The 27,392-nt window shown below is 44.3% G+C and overlaps 1 protein-coding gene and 2 long non-coding RNA genes across 3 annotated transcripts in view; 2 read left to right on the top strand and 1 right to left on the bottom strand.

The window, feature by feature from the left end:
- Positions 1-168: 168 nt before the first annotated feature.
- The window catches only part of mtus1b (microtubule associated tumor suppressor 1b), a gene marked incomplete at its 5' end in the record, with an annotated part of 27,944 nt that continues 720 nt past the window's right edge, over positions 169-27,392 (bottom strand). The window contains 9 exons of the mRNA XM_079499592.1: positions 169-3,878; positions 4,485-4,582; positions 5,462-5,578; positions 6,848-6,943; positions 8,779-8,852; positions 15,705-15,810; positions 18,690-18,780; positions 19,994-20,117; positions 21,413-21,479. Coding sequence (XP_079355718.1) covers positions 3,665-3,878; positions 4,485-4,582; positions 5,462-5,578; positions 6,848-6,943; positions 8,779-8,852; positions 15,705-15,810; positions 18,690-18,780; positions 19,994-20,117; positions 21,413-21,479 — 987 coding nt within the window. The 3' untranslated portion in view covers positions 169-3,664. The remainder of the gene's footprint in view (positions 3,879-4,484; positions 4,583-5,461; positions 5,579-6,847; positions 6,944-8,778; positions 8,853-15,704; positions 15,811-18,689; positions 18,781-19,993; positions 20,118-21,412; positions 21,480-27,392) is intronic.
- Positions 10,006-11,401, top strand: LOC306922220. Its single transcript, XR_013789887.1, has 3 exons — positions 10,006-10,162; positions 10,242-10,309; positions 10,512-11,401. It is a non-coding gene; the product is annotated as an uncharacterized lncRNA (long non-coding RNA).
- LOC306922222 lies at positions 14,750-15,521 on the top strand. The gene is made up of 3 exons (XR_013789888.1): positions 14,750-15,106; positions 15,186-15,253; positions 15,456-15,521. It is a non-coding gene; the product is annotated as an uncharacterized lncRNA (long non-coding RNA).

Genomic DNA, 27,392 nt, shown 5'->3' with positions numbered 1-27,392 from the left:
CAGTACGGTTAAGATGTGTGAATTCATATTGTTATAATTAAACAGTACGGTTAAGATGTGTGAATTCATATTGTTTTATAATAATTCATATTGTTTTAATAAAACAGTACGGTTAAGATGTGTGAATTCATATTGTTTTATTTGAAAGAAAGACAAAGACGAGGCATCCTGGGCACATCTGAGGTTTATTCAGGACAAACGACAGACCACCAAGAAGAAAGTGATAGATTATTTTTTGGATTCAGTAAGAAGAAGCTGGTTTATCTCAGACACAGAGGGGTCTTAAGCTTTGTGCCGTCGTATCAAATATGCTGGAATTACATCTTGGGATGGGATTTAAATTAGGGAATACATGGGCATATACAGCAAAATCCTGACTGAAAGGTCTATAACTATCCATTTCAAGATCAGTATCAAATCAGATTTCAGGCAAACATTCTTCTTGTTTTCTATATAATCCCATTAGTATCAAACAGCATTTGAGGCACTGGGCCCAGAACAAAGTCCTTTTCCCTCTGTGTCTGTGAAGTGGCCCTGCTCAGAGATTTAACATCCAAGGGTGATTACATTCCACATTCTTGATTAAGGTAGAGGTCGGGGGACTTGAGGGAGAACATTGTATATCATTGATAGTTCATGGATCCATGACGGTTAATATTATATTCAGAATAACACACTCTGAATATTCATTCCTTTTCGCCCATGTAAGGACATGCAGCTCATCGACTTTTCCTAGTCCAGAGGTCCATAACGGATGTTCGACTGAGACGAAAAATACCATTCTCTTGAAAGAAATGGAGTAAAGAAAAGAGACCCAATCCACTAGAATCCACCCAGAGGTACCCATCATGTTACGATTCGCTAAACCCAAACAAGTTCACTTTAGTTGCTTTCTTCGGCTGAACGCCACATCATGTCTCCACGACTCTCCAAGGCCGTTTCCCATGCGCCTCTTTGGAACGAGGGGGGAGGGCCATTAACGAACACAACGAACCAAAATAGAAACTATACAATGAAAAACAAAAGAAAACAACCACAGAGGGATAGTCAAAACGAGCGAGTCACTATGTACAGACCCTGAGGTATGCCTGTTTGCCTTCCTTCTCCGCGGTAATGCCTAACTTGCGCTGCGTCGTACGATAAGTGTTGCGTGCCGAAAATAGACTATCAGTTGTTGTCGGGTAGAAACCTTGTATATCTCCATACTTCGAAAATAAAATAACCGAGCTACAAGCTCACAGCGGATCGCAATGCGACGCCTTGTGAGCCTTATAGATCTGCAATAAGAAAAAAGAATGCATGTGAAAGTGGTTAAATCTGTAATCTGTCTGGCGGGAACGCCTTTTGGTGTTGCATTATGTAATGCTTTAGCTATTGAAAAATAGCAGATCTACAAGCTCATAGCGCGCCACCGAGTGGCGCGCTACAAGCTTGTAGGTCTGCTATTTTTGAAGAATCGTGAAAAGTGACATGAAAGTGTTTGAGAACGACTGACATAGAAAAACATAGCTTTTTCAAGAAAACAGTCAGGATTTAGAAGACATTTGCAGAATCGTTCCCAGGTCAAAATGGGTTAAGAGACTGTGGCTAAATTAATAGTAACTACATTGTATCCATTGGAAGATTATTTTTCTTCCTTTTTAACCGTTTTGGACATACAAGGTTTCCACCCGACAGCGACAACAAACAACGTCTACAAGCTCACACAACGCATCACAACGCATCACAACGCATCACATCCGTGACACAACGCATCACATCCGTGACAACGCATCACATCCGTGACACATTGTGAGCTTTTAGATCGGCTACTCTACAACGTCTACAAGCTCACACAACGCATCACATCCGTCACACATTGTGAGTTTGTAGATCGGCTACTCTCGCCAGACGACACAGTAGTACCACACACAGTATGAATCAGGCTTTAACCACTTAAACCCCAGCGTCCGCACTGTGGGAAAAGCTTCCTCTGAAAATAGCAGATTGACAAGCTCACAACGCTGCGTCACATTGCTTGCGCGTTGCTTGGCTATCAGTTATTTTCGGTGAAAGCTTTCCCCACAATAACAGAAAACAGACTAGTAATATAGAGCAGTGGTTCCCAACCTGTAACCCAAAAGAGAGATTAGATGTTTGCCCGGGAGCCCAATAAAAATGTCCCTAATTTCTTAAACATTTGTTTTCTATTCGTTGATTTTTCTTTGATTTCTGTATGAAATTACTGAAAAAAAATCATTGACTTTTGTTTTAGATTTTTTTGTTTTTGACAAATGTTGCATTTTTGGGAATATATATATATTTTTTTAAATAATAATAATTAAAAGCAAAATGTAGGAAACCAAAAATAAGGGACCCATACAAATGTGTCAGCGACCCAAAGTGGGTCCCGGCCCAGTGTTTGGGAACCACCGGTCTAGAGCCCTGGATATTGGGTGTAAGTGGTCAAGAAGGCAGAGAGTACTGAGGGAGAGGCAGGCATTTGGTATAAGATAGATTGAGAACTGGTAGAGAGCATGGACACCATTCTCATGCTCCCTAAGTGCATCGGTGCCACGCACCGCCAACGTCTTTTTCCGTTTCAAAAACAAAACATGTCTTTGCATGTTCGTTTTGTTTTTTTGTGTGTGTTTTTTCCTAACACGTTTATTTTATTCCAAGAAAAAATATGTACAAGTTCATCCGTTGGAAGTCCGGGAGAGAGACTCAAGTCAGTCTCCGTCTTATTTGGAATAGCTTTGATCCTTGAGAGGCTGGAGGTGAAGTTGAGTTGAGGACAATCAGGGAGAAACTTGGGGACTTGGGGAGGGGCTTGTGAAGGGGATTCGGCAAGGGGATTTGGTTGGAAGGGAGAGTTGGGCAGGGGACTTGGAAGGGAGACTTGGGGAGGGGACTTGGAAGGGAGAGTTGGGGAGGGGACTTGGAAGGGAGACTTGGGGAGGGGACTTGGAAGGGAGAGTTGGGGAGGGGACTTGGAAGGGAGACTTGGGGAGGGGACTTGGAAGGGAGAGTTGGGGAGGGGACTTGGAAGGGAGAGTTGGGGAGGGGACTTGGAAGGGAGAGTTGGGGAGGGGACTTGGAAGGGAGAGTTGGGGAGGGGACTTGGAAGGGAGAGTTGGGGAGGGGACTTGGAAGGGAGACTTGGGGAGGGGACTTGGAAGGGAGAGTTGGGGAGGGGACTTGGAAGGGAGACTTGGGGAGGGGACTTGGAAGGGAGAGTTGGGGAGGGGACTTGGAAGGGAGAGTTGGGGAGGGGACTTGGAAGGGAGAGTTGGGGAGGGGACTTGGAAGGGAGAGTTGGGGAGGGGACTTGGAAGGGAGACTTGGGGAGGGGACTTGGAAGGGAGAGTTGGGGAGGGGACTTGGAAGGGAGAGTTGGGGAGGGGACTTGGAAGGGAGAGTTGGGGAGGGGACTTGGAAGGGAGAGTTGGGGAGGGGACTTGGAAGGGAGACTTGGGGAGGGGACTTGGAAGGGAGAGTTGGGGAGGGGACCTGGGGATTGAACTGGGGGGGGGGGGGACACTGGGGATAGTGACTTGGAAGGGAGACTTGGGGAGGGGATTGTGGGGAGGGAATAAACTAGAAAGCAGTCACACGCGTGCGAGCGCCCATCGTCGCGTATGCAGGCGCGTGCAACCTGCGCGGGGCTTGGGGCGTTGGAGGGTTATCTGGGCGACATGGAGGCAGCGGTGGGGAAGGAGGCGGAGTTCCGTGGCGAGTGGAAGGGCGAGGTGGGCGAGAGGCGGCGCGGGCTGGCCAGCAGGTCCCCGTTGTGGAGCTTCCACATCAGCTCCTCGTTCTCCATGGAGAGACGCTTGTTCACCTTGGACTCCTTCTGCAGGGTCTGCTGCAGCATGGCCTGCTCACTGGACAGCTGCCTGTTGGGGACACACAGGGAGGGACACCACCAGGGACATTAGAGACAGGCCTTCTTAGACCACGCTTTCACAAACAGTGGGTCGGGCAGGTCGCGGATACATTTTTTCGGGTCCCTTCATTTTGTTTTTGTTTCCTACATTTTGTGTTTAATTATTATTAGTTCAAAACATTTTCCAAAAACATTCCCAAAAAAAAGTATTTATTTTCATTAATTAAAAACAAAATTATTATTATTATTATTATTATTGCAGTAATTTAATGAAGAAATCAAATAAAAATCTAAGAAATTCCATAAATGAGAAAACTAAGGTAGAATGTCCCGGGAGACGTCAAGTTTCTCTTTTGGTCACGGGCAAAAAATGTGGGAACCACTGGGTTAGACAGACAGACAGACACAGGTTGGACACATGGACAGACAGGCCCATCAGATGGCCTATAATCATGGGTAGAATGTGGCCTGCAGCTGCCTGTAACAGAGAGACAGCTGGGAGAGGACGTACTGTACTGTACTGTACTGTACTGTACTGTACTGTACTGTACTGTACTGTACTGTACTGTACTGTACTGTACTGTACTGTACTGTACTGTACTGTACTGTACTGTACCTGGACAGAGCCGCGTGCTTGTCCATCCTGGCCCTGTAGTCCTCGTTCTCCTGTTGGACCTTGTTCATGTGCTCATCTAACTTCATATTAGTCTCCACCTGGGACAGACAGGGGGAGAGAGAGAGAGAGAGAGAGAGAGAGAGAGAGAGAAGCATGCGTCAGCAGTTGGTCATATTTACATACAGTTTCACTAGAGCTTGTATATCTGTCTGTATCTTCCATAGATCATATCTACAGTAGGTCTCCAGAGCATGGCTGTGTTAACTTATTATCTATAATTAATTACACAACAGGTCGTTTCGAGGAAGCAATCTGATGCCTTGCTTCAAACTAGCATGATTTGGATCAGCTGTGCTGAGTCTCGCTGCTCTCCCAGAGAGGGTTGCTAGTCTTGCGATTTTCTAGGGACATTTTCGGTCCTGGTGGCTAAATCCGTCATTAAAAAAATATATGAATTTCTTTAGCGAATATCTTAATTATAATGAAATTGAGTTGAAGTGATTTTTTGAAGAAGATTTGTTTTGGGATTTTCTGCCTTTATTGATAGTCATTAGTGAAGACAGACAAATAGCCGATCTACAACAGCCGATCACATTGTGAGCTTGTAGATCGATCGGCAATTTTCAAAAGATTTGTATACATTGGAAAACTTGAAATGGGACATTCTGCACAACGAGTACTTTTACTTTTGGTACTTTAAGTATATTTTTAAACCAATACTTTTGTACTGCACCACTGTGTATGTGTGTGTGTGTGTGTGTGTGTGTGTGTGTGCATGCATGCAGGGATGCACCAACGGACCGACATGCGGAAACAACGGTCGGACATGCGGTCGAACATGCGCTGCTCCCGTGCTTGCGGTTAGGGTTAGGTTAAGGTTTGAGGTAGGTTGTCGGTCTAATGACAGTCGGACCAATAAACTAAACTAAACTACCCTGTACCGCGTGCGTGCGTGCGTGCGTGCGTGTTGCTCTCACCAGCTTGCCCATCTCCATGAGTTTCTTGTCTTTCTGGTGCAGCTGGGTGTTCTTAATCTCCAGCACCACCTTCAGGCTATCCAACTCCTGCTCCAAGTACACCGTGTGAGAGTCCTTCTGGAGGGGGGGGGGGGGGGGGTGGGGAGAAAGAAAGAAAGAAAGAAAGAAAGAAAGAAAAAAAGAGATAATAAGCAACTCATCTCACAAAAATAGTTGGCGTCTATTTTTCTGGTATCTAATGTAAGCCCAAATGTGATGCCAGTTGTGTTCCAGCAGAGGGCAGCACAGACAACCGAACCATATCTCTGCTCGCTCAAGCACTGTGCTCACTGATCTCTCTACTAGCTGTGGTGGAAAGCAACCAAGTACAATTACTTAAGTACAATTTTGAGGTATTTTACTTGAGTATTTCCAATTTTCAGTACTTTCTACTCCACTACATCTCAGAGGCAAATATTGTACTTTTACTGCACTAAATTTATTTTAAATCTTTTACTTACTAGTTAAGTTTGTAAGTTTTGATAATTATGACAAAACATACATTAAACACTTCAGCCCTATATACATTTCGGCCATTTGAAAATAGCAGATCTACAAGCTCACAATGCGTTGCGACGCATTGTGAGCTTGTAGATCTGCTATTTTCAAAATATTTTTTATATATTTGAAAACATGAAGTGGGACATCTGCATACCGGTGTAGTACTTTCTACTTTTGGTATTTTATGCACATTTTTATTTTATTTATTTATTTATTTTGAATTCCGGACCTTTACTTGTAATGGAGTATTTCTCTGCTCACACGGTTAATGCAGTGCTCTATGCTTGTTGGATGAATGTTGTGTTGTGTCATGGCCGCCCCAATGCATTTCCAATGGGAGTCACATGGTTTGACACAATATTGTGTTGTATGAGGGGGAGGGGCGCAGTCGAAACACAGCTGAAAGCCATACAACAGACCATGTGACCTCCATTGGAAATGCATTGGGGGCGGCCATGACACTCACAACAAAAATCACTGCATTAACCGTGTGACAACGTTGTGTTGTATGAGGGGGAGGGGCGCAGTGGAAACACAGCCGAAAGCCATACAACAGCTTGTAGTCCAAAATGTGGACTACAAACTACGACCGTGTGAGTGAGGCCTTAGTACTTTTACTATAAGTAAAATATGCGAGTACTTTCTCCACCCCTGCTCTCTAGTGATGGATGACAGTGAAAGCTTCTTTATTTAGCCTGGGTCCAGTTTCATTTAGCCTGGGTCCAGTTTCATTTAGCCTGGGTCCAGTTTCATTTAGCCTGGGTCCAGTTTCATACAAACTCTTTGAAGGATCAACTAACTCAACAGCGTTTGGCTGAACTAGAAATGCGCCTTGTGTTTATTTACCAGGCTCTTGTCGGCAAGTATCCTCCTCCTCTCATCCTCTGCTCTGAGCTTCTCGCTCAGGGACTCCTTTTCCGACAGCAGCCCTGAAATCTGTTCCTGTTTGGAGGGAAGAGGAGGCATGAAAACACATACAGACACATTAACACTGGGTTTTACACTGACGCCAAGGAGGGTTTAACATGGTCAGAGAGTTTTATACTCTCTTTGTTATTGTTTTATTGTCTTGACGTATTGTATATTGTATTTGTGGCAGCGGTGGCCGAACGGATTGCAGAGCGGTCTTGATACAGGAAGGTCGCCAGTTCGAATCAGCGGTCCGACACGTTAAAATTACCACCGCTGAAGTGCCCTTGAACAAGGCATTGAACCACTACGATGAAATGTTCTATGAGCAGGGCCTGGCTGGAAACAAGTTCTTGAGCTTAGCCCAGATACCCTGGGTAAATATAGTAATCATTTCATTTCAGACACATTAACACTGAGTTTTACACTGACGCCAAGGAGGGTTTAACATGGTCAGAGGGTTTTATACTCTTTGTTATTGTTTTATTGTCTTGACGTATTGTATATTGTCTTCAACGTTATTCTGTTTTCGTTTGTTTTAATGATATTTTAAGTTTTTTCTTGTTTTTCATCTCTGCCCTGTAAAGCACTTTGCACTGCATTTCTATGTCATGAAAGGTGCTATACAAATAAAGTGTATTATTATTATTACAACATAAGTTAACTTGGTATATTGTGACAATCAAGAAGGATAATTGCTGCCTAACCACTGTGAAAATAGGCGATCTACAAGCTAACATTGCAACCAGTGGTGTAATGGTGATTTTTTTTCCCGGTACCACGGAACACCACACGCACACTCACGCACGTGCCTACTTGTGCGCATCGCGGCATGCACCACAGAACAGCTGATATAGACTAAGCCTATATTGTTAAATAGCATGCAGATTGCAGAACACCACATAGCAGCAGTAGACTACTGGAGCTATACTGCTGTGCTGTGTTGCTTACAGTGTAGCATGTATGAGAACATGCGCTCAGGTAACAAGCTGTTGTTATGCAAAGTAGTAGCCATTTGAATTCGGCACGGTACTTGACACGGCGTGAAAATGGGGGGGTACTTGGTGCATCTTGGAAAGTCTGGTGACGCAAGGTTAGCTGCGTCTTCCCTTGAGGGCGACGCGTTCTAGCGTGCACGCACGTGCACCATACCGTTCCATACCTGCACGTGCACGTCACAATGTTTTGGGTACCACGGCGTGGTACTGCGTTCTACAAGCATGACACCACTGATTGCAACGCTTTGTTAGCTTGTGGATCGGCTGTTTTCGGCAAAGAAATTTAGAGACAGGGAAAAACCTAGTATACATCCCTGGACAACTCTGGGTTTAAAGGGGAATGCCACTCATTTTCAACACTTTACTATGTCATTAATCTACCTTAAAGTTCTTGTGTGGACATAATTAAAAGAAAGGTCCCCCCATTCTGTGTTGCCTAGAACTGGATGTCTGACAAAAAATCAGTAACATTATGAAGTACATCTTTGTGATGTCAACATAATAAATGTTGAAACTGAGTGATATTCCCCTTTAAGTGGTAAAATAATTGCAGAGGCGTATATACTGAATTTGTTTCTTCAGAAACCTAGTTTGTGTGTTTGTACATTAGAACAGAAACACCACACTCTCAGGTTTCTAAGACTACTGCAGATAATGTGGACTTCATAACACACACACAGCCAGTAGTACGTAGGCTGCATTCTTCCAGCAAAAATCATTTGTTCTGGCACTCGTTTCAATCTTCAAATCATTTGTTCTGGCACTCGTTTCAAATCATTTGTTCTGGCACTCGTTTCAAATCATTTGTTCTGGCACTCGTTTCAATCTTCCTAGGAGTCAGAGAGGAGGCCAGCCTGGTGGTTCTCTTACCGAGAGAGACGCCTCCTTCTCCTTCAGCGCTTTGTCCAGGGTCTCCAGTTCTGTCCGCTGGCTTCTCTTCAGCTCTGGATCAAACACACACAGATTATTACCATCAACACGTTTTTTGTATGATTATTATTATTAAATTGGTTTTATTGGGTTTTTTTTTACACACAACAAGACATAGCAACATACATATATACACCACTAGACTACACATAAGCATACAATACATTAAGAACGCCTTGGGAAAAATAAGTAAATAAAAAAGACAGAAATACAGGACCAAAACAGACACACAATAACGTAAAATAAAAATATAAAGGTAATAAGGTTATATCATATTGCATTACATTACAATGTTCTCAAACAGATCGTCACTTGCCATACAAGAATAATTTAACTATTAGACAGCTGTCCTACACCTGGACATCCTCAGCCGGGATTTTTTTTTTTTAAATAGTCCAAAAATGGCTGCCAGACCTTATGTTTTTTGTATGATTAAAGCTCTGATTCAGTTCAGGTCAATAATGTCTGATATTTAATAAATATGTCTGTGTGTACCAAATTATTAGTAGTTAAAAACTACTAATTTTGGCAAACTTTTCTTTTCTCCAAAAATGGTTCTGCCGGATTCTAGTCATCTATGTGAGGGGTGTGTCTGTGAGCTCATCTCAAAACCCACACAGAAGTACAATTAACAACCAAGGCATTTTTGCAAACTCTCTTATCCAAAGCGATTTTTACCAACAAGCAAGGTGAAAACTACCATAGTCTACAGAAGTACCTCCACTTATTTTTTCATAACATTTTCATTATTTTTCCATACTGTACATCATTTTGTTATATTATTTATAACCTCCCCAAATCAAGTCATAGATGACTTCATGATGTCTAGGGCTGACCACATGAACAAGTCTGAGATCCACACTGGAGCAACGCCATTCCTATGGATACCCAGATCCACATACTGTATTCTAGTTTTGAAACGGGGCTTAAATGGCTTTAAACCTAGACAAATCTGACTTAATTGCATGGTGCAAACCAATTACAATTACAGCCTGATTACAATTCCAATCTGCCCGTAGTGTTGTGTAATTTAGTCCAGTCACACACACACACACACACACACACACACACACACACACACACACACACACACACATGTAACGGACCCCGGAGCGAAATGGAGGAAACGCTTTTAATTTGAAGGACTGTCAGGAAACAGGAAACAGGAAGCTCGCTCGCTCACCTGAGCCAGACTGACAGACAAAAGACAGCCCAACATCAGTCAGAGGAAATGTTTGTTCCTCACCATGCTTCTCTCAAACAAAGAGGATTGAGAGCTAAGCCTAACCTCGTCAACAGGATGAAATGGAACACAAAGGATCAAGTGAGTGCAGAGAAATTAAATAACAGATCAAATGGAAATGGAACTTTCAGATTTTAATTTGTTGATTCATTGGGTTTAGTGACTCTCCTGGAGAATGACATGGTCGAGGGACATCATGAGTTAGCACCTAGCTGGAGAGGGAACAAGGTGAATGTCAATTTTTATGGTTATTTGTTTGTGTGATATTGTTGTGGGATTTTATTGTTGTAGTTGGTGGTCTGCTCATGTGGTATTGTGGTTTGATGTATATACCTTTTTAATTGGTTTATTTGTAAATTGTATTTGTTTGTCTGTTTATATTGATTATGTGTGCCTTATATTGATTATACGTTTTGTGCTTTGTTTTTAGTTTTCACGTTGATTTAATAAAGAAACTTCACATCATCAGTCGGCCTTCAACCTCTTTATCCAGCCGGGTACGCTACAGTGAAAACTTGACCCAACATGGCCCCCCCCCACCTCCCCTGCAAGACATCTACATTGCCCCAGTCTCAGATTCTGAGGCCTGTACACCAGAAATCGGCCTACTCCACTCTGTCAGCCTGCATCACAGCAGTGGTTAGTGGTCTGATGGATGATCACACACAAACACAACAAATGCACAATTGAACATTACACACACCTCCAGAAACAAAATAAAGGCTCATACAGAGGAATGTGAACTGTGGACATTTACACATTTATTTTTTGAAAAATGGTTTAAAGGGTTTTCAAGTGCCATGTGTCCATGCATATGAATTACGGTTGATAAGGTTTATGCAAGGTCCCTTTCATGAAGGTTTCATACAGTTTTAATACTGTGGTTTTGGAGTTTTTATGCAATGTGGTGATTTCATTGAAGGGTTTGTTCAGTGTTTAAATACTGCACTGAGGTTTCATTGGTTCACCTTTTATGGTCATTTTCAGTCCTTTTCTGTGCTATATGTCCAAACTATAAAATGCCAGATTTAAGTGTTGAGGTACATGGGTCTGATCTAGACCAGGAACTGGACAAACAAATGGAAAATGTCGACAAGGAAATTGAGGACTTGAAGGATGCCCTCCAAAGGGAAAAGGAACCCGAGGAAAGACAAAAATTAAAGGAAGCCATTCATGATAAAAAACAAACACTAACAGATCTCAAAGAAAGATGGACGGATTTACAAGACAAACTTCAGGACGAAACCATAAGCCCTCGACGCAGCAACCGTAAACAAGTTCCAACAGGAAAAATGCTTGCGTATCAAATGGAAACTACAGAAAAAAGGGTCAAAACATTATTAAGTATGTACGAACAATGGAAGGACATAGTGCGTACATTAAGGACGAATCTAAGAACTAAAGTTCCGGATAAGGAAATAGAACTCTTAATAACCAAATTGGAAAAAAGCAAGGACAACATCATAGGGCTCTACAACGACATTCGAGAACATGTCACGCCGGATACGGATGTGAGGCGGCGGGTTGACGCATGTGAATCCATTACAAAAGACCTCTCGCAAATAGCATATGACACAATGCTGAATAATGAATTTGATGCGGAACGACAACTTAATCGCCTTCATGAACTGCGTGACCGTGATTCTTCCCATTCTATATTTGGTGCTCAGTCACAAGTCAGTTCCAGAAGAAGCCACCATTCTAGCCACCATTCTAGAACTACATCTGTGGCAGCCAGTCGACTAGAGGCAGCAGCGGACCTTGCTGGAAAGGAGGCTGAATATGAGGCCCGAGTGGAAGAGCAGAAAAAGAAAACCAACATAGAGATTCAGAAGGGAGAACTCGAGCAGCTACAAGCGGCAAGGGGAGTCAAGGTAGCTCGAGCTAAACTAAGTGTTTATGATCAGGCAGTACAAGAGGAGGTTGCCATTCGGGACAACAGCAATCCTAACATCAATATAGGAGAGTCTGCCACCTCAAAGGAAATCCAGCACTCAGACATCACTACATCAAACGCACCCCTTGACATTATTTCCGTCACCCAGGCAATTCAAAGCAGTATGATCTTAAACAGACTTCCCATTCCTGAACCATTCATATTTACTGGAGAACCCATAAGCTTCATTGAATGGAAGGCTTCCTTTTGCTCGTTGGTAGATCATAGGCCCATTTCACCTGCAGAAAAGTTGTATTACTTAAAAAGATACGTGGGTGGTTCGGCTCGTAAGGTTCTGGAGGGCACCTTCTATAGGAGCGATGGTGAGGCCTATCGCGAAGCCTGGGACAGATTACAACAGCGCTATGGACAGCCGTTCACTATTCAAAGAGCCTTTAGAGAAAAACTCACAAGGTGGCCTAAGATTCAGAACAGAGATGCCATAGGACTGAGAGAATTTGCAGACTTTCTAAAATGTTGTCAAGATGCCATGCCCCATGTGAAGGGTTTAGAAATCCTGAATGACTGTGAAGAAAATCAAAGGCTCATGCTAAAGCTACCAGAATGGACAGCTTCCATGTGGAATCGGCAAGTAGCTCAGCGTCTGCATGACAATAAGGATTTCCCCAGTTTCAAAGACTTCTCTGATTTTGTGGCCATGGAGGCAGAAATTGCATGTAACCCCATAACCTCTTCTCACGCTCTCAGATCCTCAGATTCCAACATGGAAAAAGGACATCACAGAGAAACGAAGGGAAACAATACTAGTGTTTTCCACACTCAAACAGACACGGATGATGGCTATCAATACCCAAAGAGTTCAAAACCTCCATGCATTCTCTGCCAAGACGGTAGGCATCAGCTTCATGGCTGCCTAAGGTTTACAGCGATGTCTTTAGAGGAGCGACAAAATTATGTGGTGGAAAAAAGACTTTGTTACGGATGCCTGAGACCCGGTCATAACTTTAAACGTTGTCGTTATCCCCAGGTGTGCGAGGTCTGTACAGAAAAACACCCTACCTGCCTCCATAATTTTAGTTATGCCATGGAGACACCCACATCTATTACAGCTCCAGCTCAAGACAATATGAACGATTCAACTGCAGTAACATCACTTAGTGTGTCCAGAGACGGGTCTCCTAACACCTCTATGGTTGTGCCAGTATGGGTGTCAACTAAGAACGAACCAAATACAGAGAAACTTGTTTATGCCCTACTAGACACTCAGAGTGATACAACATTCATTGAAAGGGGTTTGAGCCAGGCCTTGAGAGCAGAACTGTATCCAGTTAAGCTGAAACTGACCACCATGAGTGGAAGTAACACACTTGTCAACAGTGAAAGGACCTCAGACCTCCGAGTCAGGGGATACAATTCAGCTATTTTTGTGGACCTTCCAGTAGCCTACACGAAGGACTTGATACCTGCAAATCGGTCTCACATTCCCACCTGTGAGACGGCGAGGCAGTGGAATCATCTCTGGGAGATAGCAGATGAGATGCCATCGCTTAAAGACTGTGAAGTGGGCCTGTTAATAGGCTATAATTGTTCTGCAGCGCTGGCCCCTAAACGGGTCATTCTGGGAAAACGAAATGAACCATACGCTGTTAAAACTGATCTGGGGTGGAGTATCGTAGGATGCTCTTTGCCACGTCCCCACTTTTCAAACCCCACAAGTATATGTCATAGAGTCATCACCAAAGAGCTACCCCCAATCATCACCGCTGATGCCATTCGCATGTTGGAGTCTGACTTTAAGGACGGTGATGCAGATGACAATGACTCTGTTTTCAAGCCCAGGAAAATAAAGTTTGAAAATGAAAAGAAGGCCAAAAAACGGAAACAAGACTACTATGATGAGGCTGTCAAGCCCAAGAAGACAAAAAACAAAAAAGGTCAAGTTGCCGACGGAAAGAAGAAAGATAAGAAGGAGCCGGAGGAGAAGTGGAAATGGTGGGAGGAGGAGAGGGCCAGAGACGGCTCCAAGTGGAGATTTCTGGAATACAAAGGACCAGTGTTGGCACCACCATGTGAACCTCTTCCCAGCCGTGTCAAAATTTACTATAATGGAAAGCGCATGTCAAAGAAAGAGAAACAGAAAGTAAAATTAGAGAATGAGCACATCCTGCAGGAGTATGACTTCTGTCTCATGGACAAACGCAAGGAGAGCATTGCTAATTTCCGCATTGAGCCGCCTGGACCTTTTAGAGGCAGAGGAGACCATCCCAAGATGGGCATGCTGAAGCGTAGGATCAGACCCAAGGACATAATCATCAACTGCAGCAAAGACTCTAAGCACTCCAAGGCTCCCCCAGGCACAAAGTGGAAGGAGGTTCGTCATGACAACAAAGTAACCTGGCTTGTATCCTGGACCGGAAATATCCAAGGTCTCATCAAGTACATATTGAACCCCAGTTCAAGGATCAAGGGAGAGAAAGACGTGCAGAAATACGAGACGGCCCGTCGACTGAAGTGTGTGGACCGCCTGAGGTCCCAGTACCACGATGTCTGGAAGTCCAAAGAGATGCGAATCCGACAGAGGGCTGTGGCACAATACCTCAATTCTGAACAAGCACCTCCAGGAGTTGATGGAAGGTCTGACGACCAAAGTTCTCCATACTTACAATGCCTCAATCACTCTCCAGCAGCAGCTGAAGAGGCTGACCAGTGCGGACGAGCATTCTGTGCAGAAGCTGGGCCTGTTGTTGGAGACTGGTGAGCCTGCTTCCTAATTGTCGACATCTCTGACCCTGGGAGGCTTGTGCTCGGATGGATTGTTAATACACACTGTTGCCTCTGTTCTGACTAGAAAATCATATGTGACTCATACACTTCATGCCCACGTATGATTTTGGTGGGAGTGTAACGGACCCCGGAGCGAAATGGAGGAAACGCTTTTAATTTGAAGGACTGTCAGGAAACAGGAAACAGGAAGCTCGCTCGCTCACCTGAGCCAGACTGACAGACAAAAGACAGCCCAACATCAGTCAGAGGAAATGTTTGTTCCTCACCATGCTTCTCTCAAACAAAGAGGATTGAGAGCTAAGCCTAACCTCGTCAACAGGATGAAATGGAACACAAAGGATCAAGTGAGTGCAGAGAAATTAAATAACAGATCAAATGGAAATGGAACTTTCAGATTTTAATTTGTTGATTCATTGGGTTTAGTGACTCTCCTGGAGAATGACATGGTCGAGGGACATCATGAGTTAGCACCTAGCTGGAGAGGGAACAAGGTGAATGTCAATTTTTATGGTTATTTGTTTGTGTGATATTGTTGTGGGATTTTATTGTTGTAGTTGGTGGTCTGCTCATGTGGTATTGTGGTTTGATGTATATACCTTTTTAATTGGTTTATTTGTAAATTGTATTTGTTTGTCTGTTTATATTGATTATGTGTGCCTTATATTGATTATACGTTTTGTGCTTTGTTTTTAGTTTTCACGTTGATTTAATAAAGAAACTTCACATCATCAGTCGGCCTTCAACCTCTTTATCCAGCCGGGTACGCTACAACACACACACACACACACACACACACACACACACACACACACACACACACACACACACACACACACACACACACACACACACACACACACACACACACACACACACACACACACACACACACACACACACACACACACACACACACACACACACACACAGTGAGGATGTTACCTTGTATAGACGTCTCATGGTCCTGTTTGAGCGACTCAATTTCCTGGCTGTGATTGGCTTCCTGTTTCGTCCTCTCCGCTTCCTGTCGGCTCCTCAGTTCCTCCACCTGACAGAAACCACCACAGACACACACGTCAGGAGTGTCCCCACAAACCACCACAGAGACACACTTCAGGAGTGTCCCCAGCCCTAAGATACCACACAAGATACTTTGCTGTAAACCTAATTGCCCTTCTGGGACACTAATAAAGACCTTGAACCTTGAACCTTGAACACACTTCAGGAGTGTCCCCAGCCTTAAGATACCACAGAGACACTTCAGGAGTGTCCCTGTGGGCTATGGGGGCTACCTGCTGGCTAGTGGGCTATGGGGGCTACCTGCTGGCTAGTGGGCTATGGGGGCTACCTGCTGGCTAGTGGGCTATGGGGGCTACCTGCTGGCTAGTGGGCTGAACAGATGTTATTTATACAGAGCCACATCATGGTGACACTTTACCACAGGTTAAGACCATGTTCTTTAATTTAATTCCAGCAAGGAAAAACTCCCCTTTAATGGGAAGGAACCTTGAACAGAGAGAGAGAGAGAGAGAGAGAGAGAGAGAGAGAGAGAGAGAGAGAGAGATGCACAGCAACAACAATAACTAACTACTGTATAATAACAGTCGGCAGCCATAGTCCATGGAAACCCTATAACAGCAGCAGGGACGTAACCATAGCAACCATAGGGACGTAACCATAGCAACCATAGGGACGTAACCATAGCAACCATAGGGACGTAACCATAGCAATGCTCATAAATCTACAGCCGAACACATTTAACGAGGTGCTGCATGACAGGTAGACACCACCGATGGGTGCGTGCGTGTGTGTGTGTGTGTGTGTGTGTGTGTGTGTACATGTGTGTGTGTGTGTGTACGTGTGTGTGTACGTGTGTACGTGTGTGTGTGTGTACGTGTGTGTGTGTGTGTGTGTGCGTGTGTACGTGTGTGTACGTGCGTGCGTGTCAGAGAACGTAAGTGTGTGTCCCAGTGAAAGCCAGTGGGAGATTATTAGATCAGGGGGGCTACCAAGATGACAGGTTTATGAGGCATAAGAACATGACATCATCGGCCTCCCATTCCTCTAAGCCAGTCAGAGCAAAGAGCTGCGGTGGGTGTGGCACGGCCCCTGCAGGCAACCATGTCCGATATACCATTTACAGTAAGCAGTTATGCCTAAAGACACATGTGGAAAACACTACGTGTACAGTGGATCAGCTATTTCTGCAGAATATTCAGTCTATTTTTGTATTTGGTGTTGCCCATTATGATACAACTATAGAGAATAATCAATTGGATAAATATGATTCGAAGTGGAACGTGTTCCTCAGTCATGTTGCAGGTCCTTGATGTGAACCATGGTCAGGCGATGCTCTTTTGATTGTTTACTGTATTAGTATACATATGATACGGTTGATGATGCTGCGCGTTTGGTCGTGTAAACTAATTTAAACTTTTAATTTGATTTATTTGTATTTTTATTTTTGTTTATCTTGTCTATCCTTGTTTTATATTATGTTTCTGTGTTCATACATAATGTCCATGCATACGTATTCTGTTGTTGTTGCTTGTGTTGCGTTTTTTTCTGTTTTCTGTATTTGTAAAAAAATCCAAATAAAGTACTGATCATAAAAAAAATGATATAACTATAGAGGATTTGGTAATGACATGAAAAGAATATATAATGAACCAGTAAGACGCCCTGAGGGCGAGCTGGAACAACAGAGCCTCTTAATACGGCACAGTTGAGAAGCAGGAGTCAAACTATTAATCTGGTGTCAGATGTAGATTTATGTATGCAGATGTAGGTGATGATCAGGGGATCGGAGGATTGGAGTTTCCTCATGCAACGATCCCACCACACGCTCATCAAGGAACAGGCCAGTTTCAAGGACGCCCAGATGCTAGTCAGCACACACCAGGCTGAGGAAAGCCTCAACTGAGCAAAACTTGCCAGATTGCCCACGCCAAAGGTCAGGCTACAGGCAGCAGACAATTGCACGAGTCTCTCCGATCCGAGTCCAGTAGCAAGTCATTTGGTCCAAGTCTCAAGCAAGTCTCAAGTTTTTCTGTTGTGGGCAAGTCAAGTCAAGTCGAGTCTCAAGTTTTTACCCTCAAGTCCAAGTCGAGTTGCAAGTCGTCAAATCAATGACTCGAGTCGGACTCGAGTCGAGTCATCGAGTCTCGAGTCCAATACTCTGACAGGCAGTCAACGCGGGTCCTGGCCTGGGGCACAGTCAAGTCAAGCCAGATGATGCCGTGGGCATGGCCAACATCTTACACGTGGCCACTGGCCAAGGGTGCGCGAGTCATGCTCCGCCAAAATCTTTGGGAGGATGCGGGCTTGACCTCCATATATGGAGCTGGCCAGGTGATGATCCAGTCACCTCCATGTATGGAGGTGACTGGATCTCCATGTATGGCTATCCAGGGTTTGATGAGGTCAGCGTCGTGATCTTCATATATGGAGATGGCCGTATATGGAGCTGTGGAGAGGGCCATATATGGAGCGTGACGGATGAACTGACTGACAGGTTTTGCAGGTTTTCATAGTAAACGGGCGACCTACGGCCACAATAATACGGTGCCTGTAGGAAGTGGATGTGCTGTCATGACACATGCACCATTTGGCCCGACAGCCAGATGTCATCTTGTGCACTAATTGCTTTTGCATCACGGTGTGGTAGCCCCAGGTGTGCAGCGCTCTGTCACACGGTGCTTCAGGATCACTTATTCTGTAAGGAAACTCCTTGTAATTACCTCACTATAAAAACCCAGGGACCTGGAATGGAAAAAAACATGCCGCGGCACAAGCGTGTCATGACCTGACAAATGCACGAGTCAGCATGACACCTGATTAATTGTATGTGTGTGTGCGTGTGTGTGCGTGTGTGTGCGCACGCGCGTGTGTGTGTGTACGTGCTGGCGCATGTGTGTGTGTTCTGACCTGTTGTTCCATCAACAGTCGACATTTGTCCGCTTCCTCTTGGTACTTCTGATGGACTTTGTCCCATTCCGTTTGGTAGAAGCTCCTCAGCCTGGGAGAAAGACAAAGAGATGAAGACACAGGTCACAGTCGGTCCGTACTGTACATTTTGGGCGGGAACCCCTTTAGGTGTTAGCATTATGTTATGCTTTAGCTATTGAAAAATAGCAGATCTACAAGCTCATAGCGCGCCACTACGAGCTTGTAGGTCTGCTATTTTTAACCACTTTAACCCTATACACTCAATTGACGGGGTACCCCAGGGCTCTATACTTGGTCCGCTCCGCTCCCATTTAATTTACCTCTACAACAAATATCTTATAGCCGAAAATAACAAATGGCTCGCTATTTCCACCGAATGTCCACTGCAGAATAGGTATGCTATATACGGTTCATGTGCTTAACAAAATAGAAGCTTCATTAATTTAGTTTTTCTCATCCCCCCCCAAATAATATTTATATATAGAATCTCCTTCCTCAACAGTTTCGGGACACTGGCTAATCCAATGATTGCATCGTGTACTCTGAACCCTTGTAAAATAAAACATTAAACCCTAGAGACTTCATTGTCCCCAAGGGGAACCTCCTTTCTGCACAGCACTGTACCCGTAACTGTAGGCTAGAAATGACGCGTAGATTTTCCGATTTCGCTGCATCTGCGCAACGCTGTCATGATAGGGCCTTCGTTTATGAAAAACAACAACAACAAAAAAAACACAAAACATACAAAAGGTCAAATATGGACATGCAAAGGAAAAAACAGGAAGCAGAGCTGGAGGTAGCAGAGACTAAAATGTTGAGGTTCTCTCTGGGAGTAACACGGATGGATAGGAGCAGGAACGAGTACATCAGAGAGAGGGACAGCGCATGTTAGATGTTTTGGAGATAAAGGCCAGACTGGGATGGTTTGGTCACGTACAGAGGAGGGATAGTGAGTATATCGGTAGAAGGGCGATGTTGAGGTTGGAAGTGGAACGGCCAGGCAGGATCAGGCCTAGAGCGAAGACCAAAGAGGAGATTTATGGATGTAGTGAAAGAGGACATGAAGTTAGTTGGTGTGAGAGAAGAGGAGGCAGAGATGACAGGGTGAGATGGAGGCAGATGATTCGCCCTGGCGACCGCTGAAGGGAAAGAAGAAGAAGAAAGTTTCTTCCCGACAGGCGAGCATATATCTCGGCGTGACAGAAAAGCGAATAAATCATCCGTCAAGTCAGTCGGGTGGTGTTGCTCAAGGGCACATGGGGGGGGAAGGGGGAGTGTCTCACCTGTCCTCCAGCTGTGCCAGTTCCTCCTTGTGGTGCTCTTCCAGCTTCTTGACAGCCTCCTCCAGGTTGAAGCGCACCTCCTCCTTCTCCTTCTGCAGCCGCTCGCAGCACTGGGACGACGCAGCTGTGGAGAGAGAGAGAGAGAGAGAGGAGACAGGACAGAGCGTTTTAGTCTGGGTCCTGTAGGGCAGGGGTCCTTGAGGGAGTTCCAGGGGGTCCCCAGCTTAAATGATGGTTAGGAACCAAAACACCCACATAGTAATGCAGCATATTAACCCCTCACTGAGCATAGCATGAACACGCTCGAGTATATCTGACTGAACTAACTCCGCAAGCTACACATCAAATGGATCCTTAATTACACTACAGGTCCATTAGATTACATTTGTACATTCTCTGAGTTAAATTCATATATTTCGACAACTTGACACTCGGCTTGTACTTTATCTCAGGCACAACAACACGCTGACACTCTTTCAGACCTTAATGTCGTGTACAGAGCTGCTGCTTTGTGGATCTAAGGAAGTGCTAACACCTATGGGTCTAACCTTATATATGTGCACCTGTCTAACCTCAAGTCAAGTACATACTGTTCTATTTTTCTTCTTGCTCTTCCTCCCCCCCCTATCTTCTTTTAATTTTCTCTGCCTGAAAAAACAACAAAAACGCTGGAGCTCGCACAAAAACGAATTTAACGCACGTCTTTACACCTGTGTAAACGTGTGATGTGACAACAAAGTTGATTCTATATTTCGGATTCAGAAATGAACACCGGAGGCTGTTACTGACTATATACAAGCAGTGGAAAACTGACATTTTGCACCCACATGTAAGGTTTATAGATACATAAGCAGCGGGCACGTTAACAATAACATGTGCCACACACCAAAACAACAGAGTGTGAGGTGCTGTGGTTCTCATTGGTTTCAGTGTCTCTCCATGGGAGCCTCAGCCATCAGTGCTCACAGTTTGAGATCACTCTCACTATAGCACTCTGAGCACTCAGAGCTTAAGACTAAGCTATGAAAAGCCCAAGCATTCGTGGAAGTACAAACATCACATTTTTCATAGAAATCAGTCGCAAATAAATAGTCAGCTAGAGATACATGTATGTGTATATATATATATATATACACACAGCAGCAATACCACATTTTGAATATGCGTGGGAGAGAGCCCGAGTCTTTCCAGAGGGATTAGAGTACCGGGAGGTGTTTGGGAAATGCTTATTTATTACTTATCATCATAAGTCAGTGTAAGGTCGGGACTCGGGTGTACTCTAGTAACTCTACTGTCTCTAAGGCAGGCAGACAGTGGCCCGCTGAATAAATATTAGTTTTAAATCAACGGTGTTGAGTTCAAACAGAGATAATGCAGCTGACATATCGAGCTGTCAACGCAACAGATAAGAATACACGCCTGGAACAGCCCGTCGGTGCTCCGACAGGTAAACGAACAGCAGGTCTCGTCTCCTCCGCGTTCTGTTCTGTGTACGAGCGCGCACGTGGGACACGCACACGCGAACACACATAATGTCCTTCCAACATTCCCTGGCAACCGCATTCCAGTGTAATTGCTCTTACGGCAGACGCGCGATCCGATCCTGCCCTAAAACATCTGCAAGTCAAACCCGGAGATATGCGGTCGCTGACTGTTGCCTAACCCTCCTCTCTTTCACCCGGGCTTCCTTTTTTTTCCTTCCCCCCCTTTTGATCTGAATATTCCGGTTTATGATGGTGGCGGTTATGAAACGCTGTGGGAAAACATCTCCATCAAGTGTAAAATCTCTTCATTCACTGTTAATCAGCATGACTTAACCACTTAAACGCTGTATGCAGTACCGGGGGCTGCCCCCGGGCTCTATACTTATAACCTACAAGCTCACAACGCGTTGCCACGTAAACAATGGAGGTGGATGTTGTAAGACTCTAGTCTAGGTGACTGAAACGGCCGCACCACAATTTACAATTTAGGCATTTAGCAGACGCTCTTAATCCAGAGCGATTTACATTAGGCAAGAACAAAGGCATGGGAATACATCACATATATAAAATGCATTTATCATGAAACATGCGTAAGCTAAGAACGTAACTAGAACATATCTATATAATGACACTATACATATAAACTATACATATATACTATACTATGCTATACATATATACTATGATGTGCTATGACTACATACAATGCAATTATTGTGCTGTCTACATGACATGCTATAAGTCTGTTTCAAATGCTATCTAAGTCTAAAAGTGCTATCTAAGGGGGTAGGATAAGTGCTATGGGCCATGATGGAGTCTGAAAAGGTGGGTCTTCACACCACTACACACAACACTATAATATATATTAAATATATAATATATTATTATTATAGTTAAATGGTAAATGGTGCATTTACATTCACCCATTCACACACACATTCATACACCGATTGCGGCGGAAGTCATGCAAGGTACCAACCGGCACATCGGGAGCAATTTGGGTTTCAGTGTCGTCTTGCCCAAGGACACTTCGACATGTAAACAGTAGGAGCAGGGATTCGAACCGCCGACCCATGGACCATTGGACGATACTATATATTATAGTTAATCTGGGCACATAAGAAAAAGTCAGGAGGAAAAATGTATAATAAAAAGCCTTCAGTTGATAAAGTTTAAAGAGTTTCAACTAAAAAGGTCCACCGAGCTATATTTTGATGTAGTAAGTTCCAGATATATCCTCCACCTACTACTCAAACTCTTTGAGACTGCATGTGAACATGATTTATATATATCTCCAAAAGCATGCTGGATCGGGTCATTAACTTGGACCTCGGCGCTCTGCATGAAGTTCAGTTCCCTCACACTTGAACCCCGTGAACACGGGTGGCTGCCATACTAATAAAAAAAGATCCCAGAAAGCCCACAACGCAGTGCTGTAACGACTGGGTGCAGTGGAGAGACAGCTGGATGGAGGCCGCTGCCATTGGTCTGTCTGGGCGCCTTGTCACCACGGTGATAATGACATAAGGACGACAGCTGTGACCAACTAACACACAGGCCTGCTCTCCATTAGAGACCGGATAACAGGATCTCCCTGTGTGTGTGTGTGTGTGTGTGTGTGTGTGTGTGTGTCTGTGTGTGTGTACACAGCAGGTGTGTGACAGGTGGTCTTCTGAGGTAATGACATCATGTACTGACCCCCCCCCCCACTCTACTCTTGACAAAAGGCCTGCAAAAACATCAGGCCTGTTGCAGGGACAAGAGAGAAAGACCCCACGTAAAATCACATATATTTAGTTATATGATGAATAGCGCAAATATATGCGATCCACAAGCTCACGGCGCGTCGCTTTGTGACCCGTTTGTGACACGCCGTGAGCTTGTGGATCGCCTATTTGCGCCGTTTACTCCTCAGCTTGGACAGTGCACCTCCTAGGCTGTTAACCCATTTTGACCTGAGATCAGATTCTAAAAATGTCTTCTACATCCTGACATCCTGTTTTCTGAAAAAGCTATGTTTCTATGTCAGTCGTTCTTCGATTTTTCAAAAATATCAGACCTACAAGCTCATAGCGCGCCACTCGGTGGCGCGCTATGAGCTTGTAGATCTGCTATTTTTCAATAGCTAAAGCATTATCATAATGCTAACATCAAAAGGGGTTCCCGCCCAAAATGGGGTTTACCAAACTCACTGTGGACCTAGCCTCCCACCACCCTCCTCGCACTCCCACAGGGACCCTTCCTCTTGTCAGGGGAACCCCGGTTATAGCTCATTTCTACTCTGCGACAAAAAAATCCCCCAGTTGACTTGGGATTGGGTGGTCAACGGGTGATGTTGCCACAACCCCCATGCAGTCATGTATAAGTAAATTGGCCCTGGCTAGGTGGGGGGATCAGGTTTAGGGCTCCCAATGTTGACACGTAGTACTCCCGGGGGACAACAGCGTAATAACGAGTTCACTTCAAACTGTGACAAGAGGCATTTTCAGCTAGCTGACTGACAAGAGTCGTCTAATGAAGTCACACCAGGTATAAATGAGCCCCAGACGCGAGTCGCTACACATGCTCAGCATACAGCTGCACCGGAACCTGAAGCCTTTAGGCCAACATTCTGTGGGGGGAGAAAAAAACTGATTTACAAGCTCACAACGTGTCACAACGGAGCGCGCTGCGGGCTTGTCGAATGGTTCTTTTCGGCGAAGAGATTTGGTGTAAAGGGACAAAGAAGACAGACAGACAGACCCCTGGGGGACCCCGCCCGGTCAGTGAAGTGTAATGGGTTTAAGTGGTTGAAACACAACAGGACTGTTGCCCTTTGGGGACACGTTAGGAAACCCATTTACACTCTAGACACCATTTTAATGAACAGATCCATCCGGTTCTGCGGCTGCGACAGCACGGCAGGGTTGTCATACAATAACTCTACCGTGTGAAACCTGACGTTCAAACTCAACTAACCACCAACCCATTACTGCTCATTGTGAAAAGGAACGCGTCTTTCTCGTTGTAAAGTATGCACCTTTAACACACACAGTTCTCTTCTCAGTGTGTGTGTGTGTGTGTGTGTGTGTGTGTGTGTGTGTGTGTGTGTGTGTGTGTGTGTGTGTGTGTGTGTGTGTGTGCGCGTGCTGACAGTACAGATCCGTACATTGCAGACATTCCGCAGCCCGGTGTGTAAAGAGACAAGCCAAAGGTCAAACGCTCAGTAAAAGGAACTATTATAGTCGCCGGCTGCTTCACACTGCAGGGAAGGTGCAGTTGAGTTAGAAAGTGTTCACAAACGTGTGATTGCAAGAGTGAGAAGCCAAGGGTGTGTGTGTGTGTGTGTGTGTGAGAGAGAGAGAAAGTGTGTGTGTGTGAGAGAGAGAAAGTGTGTGTGTGTGTGTGTGTGTGTGAGAGAGAGAAAGTGTGTGTGTGTGAGAGAGAGAAAGTGTGAGAGAGCGCAGGATATAGTGATTTATGAGTATTTATGGAAACCAAGAAAAACCTGCAATTTAAGGCAGTTTTCTCTGCGCAGGGGCGCACGCGCATGTGCCCCCGTTGGTGTGTGTGTGTGTGTGTGTGTGAGAGAGAGAGATAGTGTGTGTGTGTGCGCTCGCACAGCGTGTGCGTGCACGCCATACAAGACTCATGTGAATATCATGTAGGTGTAATGTCTGTGTGCATACCATAGAGCATGTTTATATGCAAGGCTTCATGTTTTTACACGACTGTACGATCTGACCGTTATGACCTCGGTAGCCCGCACGATCTGACCGTTATGACCTCGGTAGACTGTACGATCTGACCGTTATGACCTCGGTAGACTGTACGATCTGACCGTTATGACCTCGGTAGACTGTACGATCTGACCGTTATGACCTCGGTAGACTGTACGATCTGACCGTTATGACCTCGGTAGCCCGCAGGCTAAACCATCACGACTGTACGATCTGACCGTTATGACCTCGGTAGACTGTACGATCTGACCGTTATGACCTCGGTAGCCCGCAGGCTAAACCATCACGACTGTACGATCTGACCGTTATGACCTCGGTAGCCCGCAGGCTAAACCATCACGACTGTACGATCTGACCGTTATGACCTCGGTAGCCCGCAGGCTAAACCATCACGACTGTACGATCTGACCGTTATGACCTCGGTAGCCCGCAGGCTAAACCATCACACGACTGTACGATCTGACCGTTATGACCTCGGTAGCCCGCAGGCTAAACCATCACACGACTGTACGATCTGACCGTTATGACCTCGGTAGCCCGCAGGCTAAACCATCACGGCATTATGTTCCGTCTGTCTGGCAAGGCTGTGGTCTATGTGACACATGGTCCCCTCTAAGGCAAACAGAGAACACTCACAGCAACCAGGCATATAACTGGCTTTACTCAGCATCAGCCTACACTATGGGTCAGTTATGATTCATGACAGCTTTTAATACATTGCTTCTTTATACTGTACATTTTTAATATCCAAGTACCACAGCTGCATGCATTATACACTTCTATTCAAAATGGGATATGAATCCCATATGAAGTGCATTTCTATGCTACTATGCTTGTATGCACGAAACCAACGGCAGAGAGAGAGGACATAAGAAAAGACGAGGGTTGTTTTTGAACGCAGGACCTCGTGCCGTCTAGGTGCATAAAGACCTAACTGGCTGAGCCACCACGCACCTCCAGTTCATTCACTTTAAGAAAAAGATAGTAGATCATTCAAAACTCTATAACACATTTTGTGCCCAAGACGTCTGTGGACGTCTTTGGTATTACCGCACGGGCAGAGCCCAAGACGTCTGTGGACGTCTTTAAAAAAAAATCAAAACAATGATTTTTTTTTTTAATACGTGGTGCCAAAGTTTGTGTTTTCGCCATTGAGAATGCATTTGGCGTTTAAATTAAATAACTCAGAAACTATAAAACATTTCAAAGTAAAAAGTTCCAGCATGTGTCTCCGCAGTCAGCTGAATTATAAAAAATGTGAATGGATTTTCTAGGTGAAAGTGATTTTTGGGCAGTTTTGCGTGGGCTCTCAATTAAGAAAGGCATGGTATTACATACAGATTTAGAAACAACCAGCGATGATGGAATACAACTTTCTGTCGTTCCGGTTCCATGTTTTTTGGAATGAACAACACGTATAATTATATATTAAGAGGTAATGGGACGCGTCTCCTCTCTCATGCTTCCTCATAAACACATCCTCTGAGGACACTGAAACTCACTCTCTGAGTGACGGTTACATTCTGTGCTGTCAATCAATCATCTCACAATAATTGTTAGACCGCAAGCACAGAGCCATGCAGGAACCGAAACTGTGTCGCAACCGTTCTAATCGTATTGTTGTTATTATTTTAATAACATGTTACGTTAAGTTATGTTATGTTACTGTACCATAAACTGTAACCGTTCAGGGAAACAATTATCTGTGTTTCCAATGGATTCAATGCAGTAATTATTTATTTAGTCACAAGCTTTTAATAAAACGTTTTATTGGTTAAATTAAAATTAAACCCACCTACTGTAGATTGGATATTTTTGCTACTTTGTGTGACACTGTAGATTGGATTATTACATCAGCCCTACATACATTTCGGCCATTTGGAAAATAGCTGATCTACAAAGTCACAAGGCATTTTGAGCTTGTAGATCGTCTATTTTCAAACGATTTTTGTACATTTTAATTTTGAAATGGGACATTCTGCACAATGAGTACTTTTACTTTTGGTACTTTAAGTATACATTTTCATGCCAATACTTTTGTACTTTTTACTAAATTACATTTTGAATTCAGGACTTTTACTTGTAACAAAGTAAGTGTTTCTATACTGCAGTATTGATACTTTTACTGAAGTACAAAATGTGAGTACTTTTGCCAACACTGATAATATGCTATTTCTATGTTACATGTTATGTAAA

Source organism: Electrona antarctica (genome assembly GCF_951216825.1).
Source record: "Electrona antarctica genome assembly, chromosome: 4".
Taxonomy (NCBI): Eukaryota; Metazoa; Chordata; class Actinopteri; order Myctophiformes; family Myctophidae; genus Electrona; species Electrona antarctica.
The sequence above is the reverse complement of the archived record's forward strand: the minus strand, read 5'-3'. Positions and strand labels throughout refer to the sequence as shown.